This window comes from Bufo gargarizans, chromosome 8, assembly GCF_014858855.1.
Source record: "Bufo gargarizans isolate SCDJY-AF-19 chromosome 8, ASM1485885v1, whole genome shotgun sequence".
Taxonomy (NCBI): domain Eukaryota; kingdom Metazoa; phylum Chordata; class Amphibia; order Anura; family Bufonidae; genus Bufo; species Bufo gargarizans.
The window spans coordinates 178,461,885-178,474,958 of NC_058087.1; the positions used below are offsets into that span (position 1 = coordinate 178,461,885).

Genomic DNA, 13,074 nt, shown 5'->3' on the forward strand with positions numbered 1-13,074 from the left:
TCCCCACACCGTGTGCCAGCTGGTTTACAACACATGCACACCGAGACGAGCATGCATGTGAATGGAAAGACAGGGGTTCAAGAGAGAGAGAGCTGTTCAAAGGGTTTTTCCAAGACATTACAGCTGATGACCTATCCTCTGATCAGTGGGGGTCAGACACCCGGGACCCCTGCCTATCAGCAGTTTGAGAAGGCACCGGCGCTCCTGTGAGTGCCTGTGGCCTTCTCGCAGCCCCCCCAAGCACAGCGCTGTGCATTGTATAGCGGTTGCGCTTGGTATCAGCAGCTCTTCCTTATTCAGTTCTATTGGGGCCTGAGCGGCACCTAGGTCATGTGATCGATGAACAGCTGATCGGTGGGGGTCCCAGGTGACAGACCCTCACCCATCAGATACTGAGTACCTATCCTGAGGATAGCAAAGTCTCAGAAAACCCCTTTAATTGTTTTAAAATGTATGATGGCCAGCTTAGAGGGTCTCCTCCAGGATTTTAATACTGGCAGTCTGGCAGAGTGGGTACCTTCGGCATGGGAACTACACGCTGTCCACTATGTGGTGCGCCAAGCTGGTACCCACAGAGCTGCTTCCATTGAAGTGAACGGATAATGGACAGACCCGGGTAGTTCCAGAACGGCTGAGCATCGTAGTATCGGGGCCCCCTCCAGTCATCTATTGATGGCCTGTCCTGAGGTTAAGCTATCAGTAATAAAATCCTGGACCACCCCTTTAAGAAATGCCCGATTAGAAGAATAATCGACACCTTTATCCTTGTATTTCTATTTTTTACACGTCTTGTATACTATACTTATAGCTGGATGTAGATTATCTTTCAATTACGGATGACGTCTGTGAATAGTTTTTTGTATACTTTTTAATTGTGGTAATTCCTAAAGAAAATTAAATAATTTCAGATTTAATCCAGAGCGGTGGTTATTCATTGTGTGTGTGTGTGTGTGTGTGTGTGTGTGTGTGTGCGTGCGGACTGATATGGTAATGGCGGGTTCTAACCTTGCAATCAAATCAGGTTTTTGACAGTTTTCGCAAATTAAAGAAGCTGAGTGAGCGCCATAGCAATGTCCGTGATCGGCGATAACGCTAATTATGACATTTAACCCCTCAAATGTGACCACTGCATCAGAGCAGTGAAACCTTTGGAGCACTGCTCTCCAGGGGCCCGATCGGCTCCGACACACTGAGACTTGTAGATGCTGTTTGTCACCCGCGATGCTAGGGAGGCTCGTCTACATCGTGGCCTGCTATTGGCTGCTCCCACCCTGTCGCCGGAATGTTTTGATCCGTGCGACGGCGAGATGCAGCAGCGGGCATCAGGAGTGACCGGGGTAAGTATAATCTATATGAGGGTCCTGGGCATTGGGGAGGGGTCATTATAGGGTTGGATAACCCCTTTAAAAGGTATTAGCCACTAAGGAATCTCATTTTTATATCTTCTATTTACTGGTTAACAAGATCCTAAGACGGCAAATCTGTCATTTATATTTTTTTCTGTTATGCCATTCACTGTACAGGATAAATTAATTTATATTTTAATGTTAATGATGTTTATTTTTTTTTTTAGATATTGAGAAAGGTGATGATTTAGAATTTTTATATGTATATTTTATAAAACTTTTTTTATAACTTTTTTTCAATTACATTAAGTCCCCTTTGGAGACTTGAACATGTGATCGCTTGTCCCATAGACTGCAACGAGTTACCATTGCAGTCTGTGGAACATTTAATAAGTTCCCATGGAGCCCTGTCACAGACCGGACTCCATAAGAACTATTGCTGTGGTGGCCTGAGATCCTTACTAAGGCTCGAGGCTACCTCAGTGAAGGAACGGCTTCCCTGATCTTGGTGCAGAGAAGACGTTTGAGCCGTGGGAGCACAACTCTTCAGTGGAAAGGCCTCTCGGATACCGTGCTCACATGCATCTGATGGGTTAAATGTCTGTGATCGGCACTATCGCCAATCATATACATTAGCTTTGGGTGACTGCTGTTTAAAACAGCAGAAACCCAGCTGCTATGGCACCTGCTGCACAAATGTTTTTCTAATCCCAAACAACCCCTTTAACATCTGTGGATCAATGAGCGTGTACGTTAAATGCTACAGGCTTAACCCTAAGAATTGGGAAGCGCCCTACAAAATCTGCAGGATCGGCCATATTTTGGCCTTACCAGTAAACTATAACCAAATTAGATCTGTCATAACACAGAAATTCCAGCACAGCCTCATTCAAGTTAGCTGCAATACCAGACGCAACCTGCAGACAGGCGTGGCGCTATTTCTGGTAGGAGAGAAGCCATGGTTTTCTGATCTAATATCTCAGCCTTAGGCCTCTTGCACACAAACGTTTTTTTTCTTCTGTTTCCGTTCCCGTTCTGTTTTTTGCGTTCTGCATATGGACCGTATACGGATCCATTCATTTCAATGGATCCGCAAAAAAAAAGGAAGGTACTCCGTATGCCTTCCGTTTCTGTATTTCCTTTCCATTTAAAGATAGAACATGTCCTATTATTGTCCGCATAATGGACAAGGATAGGACTTTTCTATCGGGGGCCAGCTGTTCCGTTCCGCAAAAAAACGGAATGCACACAGACGTCATCCGTAGTTTTTGCGGACTGCAAAATATTGAAAAAGCCATGCGGTCGTGTGCAAGAGGCCTTAGGCCTCTTTTGCACGAATGTAAGGACTCTGTGCCCGTGCTGCGGACCGCATGCGGCGGTTCCGCAATACACGGGTCACCAGCCGTGTGCATTCCGTATCACTGATGCAAACCTATTCATTTGAATGGGTCCGCAAATCTGGAGGTGGGGAACGGAAGCACGGAACAGATCTCCACGGGAGCACTACGGAGTGCTTCTGTGGTGTTCCGTTCCACAAGAAGATAGAACTTGTGGAACGGACGGATCGCAGACCCCCATTCAAGTGAATGGATCCGCAATCCGCATGCGGCTGCCCCACGGTCCGCAGCACGGGCACGGAGCCCACGTTCGTGTGAAAGAGCCTTGCAAAGGTCTGTGGATTCACTCCCAGCCCCAAGTGTGATGAATGTGAAATATAAACTAATGACTGAAAATCAATAGATGTTCTGCGGAGAACAATGGAAATATTGAAGCCAACCGGGACGTCACGGACCTGACCATTACACAGGGAGTGTCCCTGCCAGATCCGGTTACCTTCACTTCTTTACAAAAGATCCCAGGAGTAACCTGAGCCCTGTGTACATAAGGTGTTGAGTCAAGGCTCGGCTCCACTGGCCAAGAAAAGACCAGGAATGGCGTCTGCTCCTAACTAATATCTGTGGATTATATTCTTGTATTTTATTGTTTTTGAATTACAAAACAATTATGTAGCGATATTCTAGCGATATGCCCCCCAAAAGTCATTTTTCATTTTTGGGCTAATTAAAATACTTACAGTGCGATTATTCAATATATAGGGCTTTTACCTTTTTCTGTGGCTTAGTTTCTTTAAAAACCGCACTTTTATAATATGTAAATTACCTGTAGTAGGGCGTCTACTTGCTGGTAGCTGCGCATCCTCCTTTCACAAAAACGCCCCCTCCTCCTGTTGATTGACAGGGCCAGCGAGCGCTCTCCTCCTCCTCCGGCTGGCCCTGGCTGCAATTCAAATCCCGCGCCTGCGCCTCACGTGTCTTCATTCGGCGCAGGCGCTCTGAGAGGACGCTCGCTTCCTCAGCATTTCCGCAGTGCGCCTGCGCCGATGACGTCTTCTCTTTCGGGTTTAGAGATGACGTCATCGGCGCAGGCGCACTGAGGGAGTGCTGAGGAAGCGAGCGTCCTTCTCTCAGAGCGCCTGCGCCGAATGAAGACACGTGAGGCGCAGGCGCGGGATTTGAATTGCAGCCAGGGCCAGCCGGAGGAGGAGAGCGCTCGCTGGCCCTGTCAATAAACTGGAGGAGGGGGCGTTTTTTTGAAAGGAGGATGCAGCGGCGGCTACCAGCAAGTAACCGCCCTACTTGCTGGTAGAGAGGTAATTAACATATTATAAAACTAAGCCACAGAACAAGGTAAGAGACCTATATATTGAATAATCGCACTATAAGGATTTTAATTAGCCCAAAAATTAAAAATGACTTTTGGGGGGTGACAGAAGCCCTTTAAAGCCTCATGCCCATGGGCGTTGCTGTTTTGCGCTCCGCAAAATACGGACACTGGCCGTGTGCATCCCGCACTTTCCTCGGTCCATATTAGAGAAAGGCATATTCTTGTCTGCAATAGGACATGCTCTAAAATCTGCAGAACAGCCACACGGATGACGCTCTCCGCAATTTTTCGTGGCTCATAGAAATGAATGGGTCCGTGTGAGATCCGCAAAAAATGTGGATCAAACGCGGACCCAAAAGGTGATCGTGTGCACAAGGACTTAATATAATTCAGCTTCGAAAAAAAGAGTTACTTTTGTAATTTACTTTCTGTGAGATACTTCCTTATAATGGCGCCCCCTGGGGTTTATTCTGTATAGTAATGTGCACATCCACTTACTGAAATGGTTGCCTGCGCACAGTCCCATCCTTCAACTGACACCAGCTATTACATTTTGTTATATGCTGTGCCAGTTACAGGGCAAAATCTGCAGCAGAAAGGACACATCCTCTGAGCTGTGATAGGGAGACAGCTGTAGCAGAAAGGACATGCCCCCCATGAGCTGTCATAGGGAGAAAACTGCAGTGAAAAGGGTTGGCCCTTGAGCTGTGATGGGGAGAGAGCTACAGCAGAAAGGACAGTCCTCTGAGCTGTCATAGAGAAAGAGCTGTAGCAGAAAGGACACAACTCCTGAGCTGTCATAGGGAGAGAGCTACAGCAGAAAGGACTCGCTCTGTGAGCTTGCAATAGGGAAAGAGCTGCAGCAGAAAGGACACACCTCCTGAGCTGTCATAGGGAGAGAACTGCAGCATAAAGGACACAACTCCTGAGCTGTCATAGGGAGAGAGCTGCAGCAGAAAGGACACACCTCCTGAGCTATCATAGGGAGAGAGCTGCAGCAGAAAGGACACACCTCCTGAGCTCATAGGGAGAGAGCTGCAGCAGAAAGGACTCACTCTGTGAGCTTGCAAGAGGGAAAGAGCTGCAGCAGAAAGGACACACCTCCTGAGCTGTCATAGGGAGAGAGCTGCAGCAGAAAGGACACAACTCCTGAGCTGTCATAGGGAGAGAGCTGCAGCAGAAAGGACTCGCTCTGTGAGCTTGCAATAGGGAAAGAGCTGCAGCAGAAAGGACACACCTCCTGAGCTGTCATAGGGAAAGAACTGCAGCAGAAAGGACACAACTCCTGAGCTGTCATAGGGAGAGAGCTGCAGCAGAAAGGACACACCTCCTGAGCTGTCATAGGGAGAGAGCTGCAGTGGAAAGGACACAACTCCTGAGCTGTCATAGGGAGAGAGCTGCAGCGGAAAGGACACGCCTCCTGAGCTGTCATAGAGAGAGAGCTGCAGTAGAAAGGACACAACTCCTGAGCTGTCATAGGGAGAGAGCTGCAGCGGAAAGGACACGCCTCCTGAGCTGTCATAGGGAGAAAGCTGCAGAAGGCGGCTTTCTCCTCTCTCACATACATGCTCGGCCGCAGAGTCTGCATGTGTATGGGGGAGTCGTGAGAGGTCGTTGTCAGCCGAACAGGTGTATGGGCAATTCCAGGTTTGCCATACCCCCTCCTTGTACTTTATTTTTTTTAACCCTACGATTGTCATGCAGATGTGGTGTATGTATGACACAAGCCCAATGACAGCGCCAGCAGCCATAGTGTCCTCAGTGCCAGCAGTACAGTACCCAGCGCCCACTACACTGCTGCCAGTGCCAACCACTGAGCCCCAATAACGTTTAGATTTTCCGGAAATCCGTAAAATTGCAAACATATATATCCTAGCTCTGGGCCCCCTAGTCATTAGGACAACAATAATATATAATATCCATGCTCAGATGTGCTAAAAGGGCACTCTTGGTATGTGTGATAGATCAGAGCCTTAGTGTAAGAACATGCAGTGGGTCCTGAGAGAAGCAGCAGAGGACTCCATTGCTATAAGAGACTACAGGCGGAACCGGCCCCGTACACACCGGCGGAGCTGCCGCTGATCGCCGCCCCTTTCATCCCCTCCACGTGTCCACCAACAACACTCCGCTAGCTTCCGGGTCTGGTCGGCCACGCCTCCCTCGCCTCGTCATTGGCCTAATAGAATGTGTGGGCTTCCGTGATTGGTCAGAGCGCGCGGTGACGTAAGGGGGGGAATCCTCTGGACTCAGACAGGTGGAGAAGTGTTTATTGTAGCCCAGATCCGCCTGACACCCGGAAACTGACACCCAGCTCACCCCGTACTGTGTATACAGCACTCTGCCCACCTCACCCGGATTATGGAGGCGGGTCATCGGCTCACTCTGCCCTGAAGGCTGTGTCTATTGAGGAGGATGAGAAGACCACCAGAGACCCCCCTAGAGTCTGCAGGTGACAAGCCCCCACCAGTATGCACCCTGCCTTGTGGCTGGCACTGGGCCTCGTACAGGTCCTACAGGTGAGTTACTAACGTCCAGAATAGTGGCCTTCAACCTGGAGCTCTGCGGCAGGTGTGAAACTACAACTCCCAGCAGGGTTGTGTCAAGATATGCTGGGAGTTGTAGCTTCACAACCTCTAGAAAGCCTTTTGGGCTAACACCTCTGGTCTAAGATATAGCATCGGTCTGACAGGGTTTGCTGGGATAGTTCTACAAGTCCATCATTGCTGGGGTCTGTAGTTCCACCACTGCATCATTGCTGTGGTCTGTAGTTCCGCCACTACACTATAGCTGGGATCTGTAGTTCCGCCACTGCACAATTCTTGGGATCTGTAGTTCCGCCACTGCACAATTCTTGGGATCTGTAGTTCCGCCACTGCACAATTCTTGGGATCTGTAGTTTCGCCACTGCACAATTCTTGGGAATCTGTAGTTCCGCCACTGCACAATTCTTGGGATCTGTAGTTCCGCCACTGCACAATTCTTGGGATCTGTAGTTCCGCCACTGCACAATTCTTGGGATCTGTAGTTCCGCCACTGCACAATTCTTGGGATCTGTTGTTCCGCCACTGCACAATTCTTGGGATCTGTAGTTCCGCCACTGCACAATTCCTGGCATCTGTAGTTCCGCCACTGCACAATTCCTGGGATCTGTAGTTCCGCCACTGCATCATTGCTGGGATCTGTAGTTCCACCACTGCATCATTGCTGGGATCTGTAGTTCCGCCACTGCATCATTGCTGGGATCTGTAGTTCCGCCACTGCATCATTGCTGGGATCTGTAGTTCCGCCACTGCATCATTGCTGGGATCTGTAGTTCCGCCACTGCATCATTGCTGGGATCTGTAGTTCCGCCACTGCATCATTGCTGGGATCTGTAGTTCCGCCACTGCATCATTGCTGGGATCTGTAGTTCCGCCACTGCATCATTGCTGGGATCTGTAGTTCCGCCACTGCATCATTGCTGGGATCTGTAGTTCCGCCACTGCATCATTGCTGGGATCTGTAGTTCCGCCACTGCATCATTGCTGGGATCTGTAGTTCCGCCACTGCATCATTGCTGGGATCTGTAGTTCCGCCACTGCATCATTGCTGGGATCTGTAGTTCCGCCACTGCATCATTGCTGGGATCTGTAGTTCCGCCACTGCATCATTGCTGGGATCTGTAGTTCCGCCACTGCATCATTGCTGGGATCTGTAGTTCCGCCACTGCATCATTGCTGGGATCTGTAGTTCCGCCACTGCATCATTGCTGGGATCTGTAGTTCCGCCACTGCTCAATTCTTGGGATCTGTAGTTCCGCCACTGCTCAATTCTTGGGATCTGTAGTTCCGCCACTGCTCAATTATTGGGATCTGTAGTTCCGCCACTGCACAATTCCTGGGATCTCTAGTTCCGCCACTGCACAATTCCTGGGATCTCTAGTTCCGCCACTGCACAATTCCTGGGATCTGTAGTTCCGCCACTGCACAATTCCTGGGATCTGTAGTTCCACCACTGCACAATTCCTGGGATCTGTAGTTCCACCACTGCACCATTCCTGGGATCTGTAGTTCCACCACTGCACCATTCCTGGGATCTGTAGTTCCATGATTGCTTGACCCGTTGACACAAGGGAGTAGATCTTGATGCATCTCTATGATAAACATGCCGGTTACACGAGATGTGAGAGCTGTCATAGTCCCTTTATAAATGTGGGGCGTAGAGATGAGTGACATGATGTCCGAGCCGGAGTCCACTGGCCAGGAAGCAGTTAATCCATGTCCCTGCCCAGAGATTAATATCTGTCAGGGCTTGGTTTAACCCCTTCCTCTCTTCTCTGAAGCTTAATGAGTAGATTTTAATTGGCTGCCTTGCCCTTTAGGCGCAATTTTAAAAAAACTACAAAAAACATCACATTATCCCTGCCCCCCCCCCTATAAGTGGGGGGAGGGGGAGTCAAAATCCGAAAGAACTTCAAGAAATAGGAAATGTAAAAATGAGTCATGCATTCTCCGTTTTCAAGATCTCTGCTTGCTGTCATGCAGTCGGAACTTTAATTGTATAATGCCAATGAATATGAATTCTTCCTGGTCACGTGGTGGACGCACAGGGGCCACGGCTCTGATAACCGTACTTTAAGGCTGGGGCTAAATGGTGATCTTGACTACGACACGCTTCACAGACCGAAAATTGCGCTTCCAAAACTTCTAAGCATTGTAAAAGTGAATGGAGTTGGGTTGCGTCTCGGGTTTGCTGCGAAAAGTCACAAGAAATCTAGCCGCTATATGACTCTGTTCACATTCGATGTGGCCATGTTTTATTTTATCATGGGTGTCGCCTCACCGTCAAGACCGCCGTGTAGCCCCAGTCTTAAGGCCTCATGCACATGTCCAATCCCATGGTCCGTGTCCGATCCGAAAAAAAGGCAGATCAGACACAGACCAACCATTTCTATGGGTCTGCAAAAAAAAAACAGCACACGGATGTAATCCGGGTGCAGTCTGCATCTGTTCGGCCGGGCCGCAGGTGATGGAACTGGTTATGTCTGTTTTGCGGACAAGAATAGACCTTTTTACAGTGGATCCCACAAAAAACACGGACTTCATCTGTATTGTGGCGGAAAGAAAGCACTTAGATTTCTGCACAGAAATGTCAGAGAGAAATCTGCCTTGTGTGACTTCAACCTAACTACCGGGATAATGAGGCTCCTATTGAATGACAGCAAGCAGAGATCTTGAAAACTGATAGAAATGGAGAGTTACAGAACATATATTGAGAAAAAATAAATCATTTCATCTAGAATATCCCTTTAAGATAAGAGTCAGTCCTGTCCTGTGCCGCTGATCCCTGTCTGTCCCGTGTATTTGGTGTGAGAGGCGGCCATGTTGTCCTATTGTAGGCCACAGTGTTGTATCTCGTCCAGCAGCGGCCATTGGACGACGCAACCATGTGATCTTACATCACTATGGACGCAGTGTTACCGAGGCCTAGTAAATACACTGCGGCAATGGAGACCTTAAAGGATTTTTTGGGTGATTCTAACTGAATTTCAATGACTTGAATTGGAAAATAAACCAAATGGTAATAAACGGTAGTAAATTTTGTGCTGTTCCCACGTTGGCGATGCCGCCGGCGCCACCCTTTCCTGTTTATAATATATTGGGCCTCCATTGTCAAAAGGGTCTAACAGGGAGGCAGTCTTTGTTGCCCATGGCAACCAATCAGAGCTCAGCTTTCATTTCTAAAACTGCTCTGGGGAAATGAAAGCTGAGCTGTGATTGGCAGCATATAGCGCGCCTCCGCTGTGTAATACAAAGAGTATCCGGTTCTCTTATGGAAACCCTGCCACCCGAATCAATATTTGCTACTGCGGGTGACAGGCGTACATTACATAAAAGAATTCACACCTGCGGGCTCAGTATTCAGAATGTAAACCTGCTTAAAGGGGACTTCCACCTGCAAAGTGCCTATGCCTACAGGCAGCATCCATGGGGACGTATAACATTAGAAAAACAGAGCCACTTTTGTCCTGTGGTTGCTTTGGGTATTGCAGGTCGGTATTTTTTCAAGTGAAAGAAGCTGAACCACGCAACCTATGGACTCCCAGATTAGAAATAAAGGGATTTTTTTTTATCTTAAAGGGGTTGTTGCAAGATTTATGGGGGTAAGTGTCTGTGTCAAAAAGGTGATTGGTGGGGATGGTCCAACACGGACTCCCACCGATTACAGTTTTGAAGAAGGGCCTCCTCACGACTTACTGAGCACAGCGCCATCCATTGTATAGGGGCTGTGCTTGGTATTGCATCCCAGGCTCATTAATTTGAATGGGCACATAGGCACTGTGACGTCACTGGCCTCTTCTAACAACTGATCGGCGGAGGTGTCTGGAGTCGGACCCCCGCCAATCTGAAGTTGAAAACCTATCCTGAGGATAGGCCATCAAAATTGAATTCCCAGAAACACCCCTTTAAATCTTGGGGGGGGGGGGGGGGACCCTTAAAGGTGCAATGTGTCTTTAAATTCCCAGATCTAACTTTACTGGGATTTTCTACCTGCTGACGGTTTCTCCTGCGTCATCCTGCCACTTTGATAGCAGACTTTCCAAACCAAATGGCCATCTCATTGTCTGGGATTGCTGAATTTGTAGTTCCCCACAAAGCCTGTGCTGTGGGACCATAAATCCCAGCCTGCCCTGGCAATAGTAAGACTTTTGGTGGATTTATAATCCTATATTATGTTATTCTCTGACCCCACTAATCGCACACGGTCTTGTGAACGCCACGCAAAAGAGAATTTGCTGGACTTGTGTCATTCACTTTTCCTCCCGGCACGAGTCGACAACATGAAGTCAGGGGGGGCTTCTGGAGACCGCATCCTGATTGCACATGTCATCCCGTGTGTTGCACCAGTCCGGTTTCACGTGTGTCACTCCGGGTCATGTGTCTCTTGCGCGTTTCTATTGTCTGAGGCGCCTGGATTAATCCACCCATTGTGCAAACAGTGCAGAGAGCAGGTGTGCGAGCTGGAGCTGTGTCCGCCGGGGAGGTGCGTTTCAATGGGTCGGTATATAGAGTGCCCAAGTACTGTCTGCTGATAGAAGTGCCACGGGGGGGGGGGGGGGGGGGGTACTGCTGCCTGCGCAGGCTAGGGTGTAAATTACAGGAGTATGCCTGAGCCTCTGATTCAACCTGAGTTGTAGCTGTCGGTGTACTACTGACGGCATGTATGAACCCAGCCTAAACATGAGGGCAGGGCGGGGATTTCAGTTTTATAAAATGCTCTTTTAAAACTGTAGCTCCCCAATGACTAAGCACCCAGGAAGGCCTATACAGAACTGTCCTTGAGGAAATCGAGGGGAAGGCAAATATACAGAGCCAGGAACATTAGTATATCGTACAGCTGCTCTCCTGGGGACAAGTTATTTTAATTCATGGGCATTGGACAGGTGCCCAGTATTGTCTGGTAATTTACAGTGCAAGTTCAATTGTATAAGGCCCCTTTCACACGGGCGAGTTTTCCGCGCGGGTGCAATGCATGACGTGAACGTATACCACCCGCACTGAATCCTGACCCATTCATGTCAATGGGTCTGTGCACATGAGCGTTGTTTTTCACGCATCAGTTCTGGGTTGCGTGAAAATTGCAGCATGTTCTATATTCACGCAACCCTGGGCCCATAGAAGTGAAAAACGCATTGCATCCGGACGCAAGTGCGGGTGCGATGCGTTTTTCACTGATGGTTGCTAAGAGATGTCGTTTGTAAACCTTCAGTTTTTTATCACGCTCGTGAAAAACGCATCAAAACGCATTGCACACGTGCGTGAATAAACTGAACAACTTAACGCAATTGCAGACAAAACTGACTGAACTTGCTTGCAAAATGGTGCGAGTTTCACTGAACGCATCTGGAGCCAATCCGTCATGGTCGTGTGAAAGAGGCCTTATACTCCAGAGCTGCACTCACTATTCTGCTGGTGTGTACATACATTACATTACTTATCCTGTACTGATCCTGAGTTACATCCTGTATTATACTCCAGAGCTGCACTCACTATTCTGCTGGTGGAGTCACTGTGTACATACATTACATTACTTATCCTGTACTGATCCTGAGTCACATCCTGTATTATACTCCGGAGCTGCACTCACTATTCTGCTGGTGCAGTCACTGTGTACATACATTACTTATCCTGTACTGATCCTGAGTTCTACTTTACACCAGTTTTGATAAATCTCCCCCACCGTGCACATATAGTACATTGTGGTGTTGGTCTGGAGTCAACTTTTTTGGACCTTTTGGTGCCTCGCTCATCATCCGGTAAGGGTATGAGCTCTTGATACACGGGGTGTCGGGGGTGCCGATCAAAACTAATGCAAAGTGATAGTGAAGCAGTTGCCTATCGCAACCAATAAGATTCCAGCTCATACTTCTCAGAGGCTCTTTGGCAGATGACAGCAGCCACCTGATTGGTTGCTGTGGGCAGAGTCCTTCTGTCTCTGTGCCCCATGAATAATAATTCAATTCAAGTCCAAATGGTAGTAATTAAGGTGATGACTAATGAACGTGATGTCTTTTACTGCAGTGTGAGACCGGAGCGTCAGTCTCTCTGCCGGAATCCATGCTGTTTGTGTCTACAATGGATGGAAAATTTCACGCTGTGAGTAAGAAAAGCGGAGATGTGCTGTGGACCTTAAAAGACGGTAAGTCTCTCCCGTGGGCCTTCCCGCCATCCGTAGTAACCTGTCAGTAGATGGCCTTGGCCCCTCTCTGATCAGCAGAACGAACAGGCTTCTGCACAGCGCCATACATACGAGGTGGCTGTGCCTGGTACTGCAGCTGCGGATTCACAGCGACGTCTGAGGTGGATTTGTCTTGGTCTTATTGTCTCTGGAGTTGCCCTCACACACACGGAGACTCGCAGCTTCAATGATCTTGTTGCCCGAGGAACCCTATGAGTCTTGTACTGATCCCCTCTAATTATCAGATCCACCGTCACCGCTTCTCCTAAACATTCTCAGGTTTCCTGACTCTCCGTATCCATAACTGCAACCAACAGAAGGTGCAGCCGTTTGTTTTGGCCACTTG

At 48.5% G+C, this 13,074-nt stretch overlaps 1 protein-coding gene across 1 annotated transcript in view; it reads left to right on the forward strand.

Annotated features, from left to right (window-relative positions):
• The first annotated feature begins 6,248 nt into the window (after positions 1–6,248).
• Positions 6,249–13,074, forward strand: part of LOC122944873 (serine/threonine-protein kinase/endoribonuclease IRE1-like) — a 32,147-nt gene continuing 25,321 nt past the window's right edge. The window contains exons 1-2 of the mRNA XM_044303578.1: positions 6,249–6,526; positions 12,572–12,689. Of these exons, the coding sequence (XP_044159513.1) occupies positions 6,479–6,526; positions 12,572–12,689 (166 nt within the window). The 5' untranslated portion in view covers positions 6,249–6,478. The remainder of the gene's footprint in view (positions 6,527–12,571; positions 12,690–13,074) is intronic.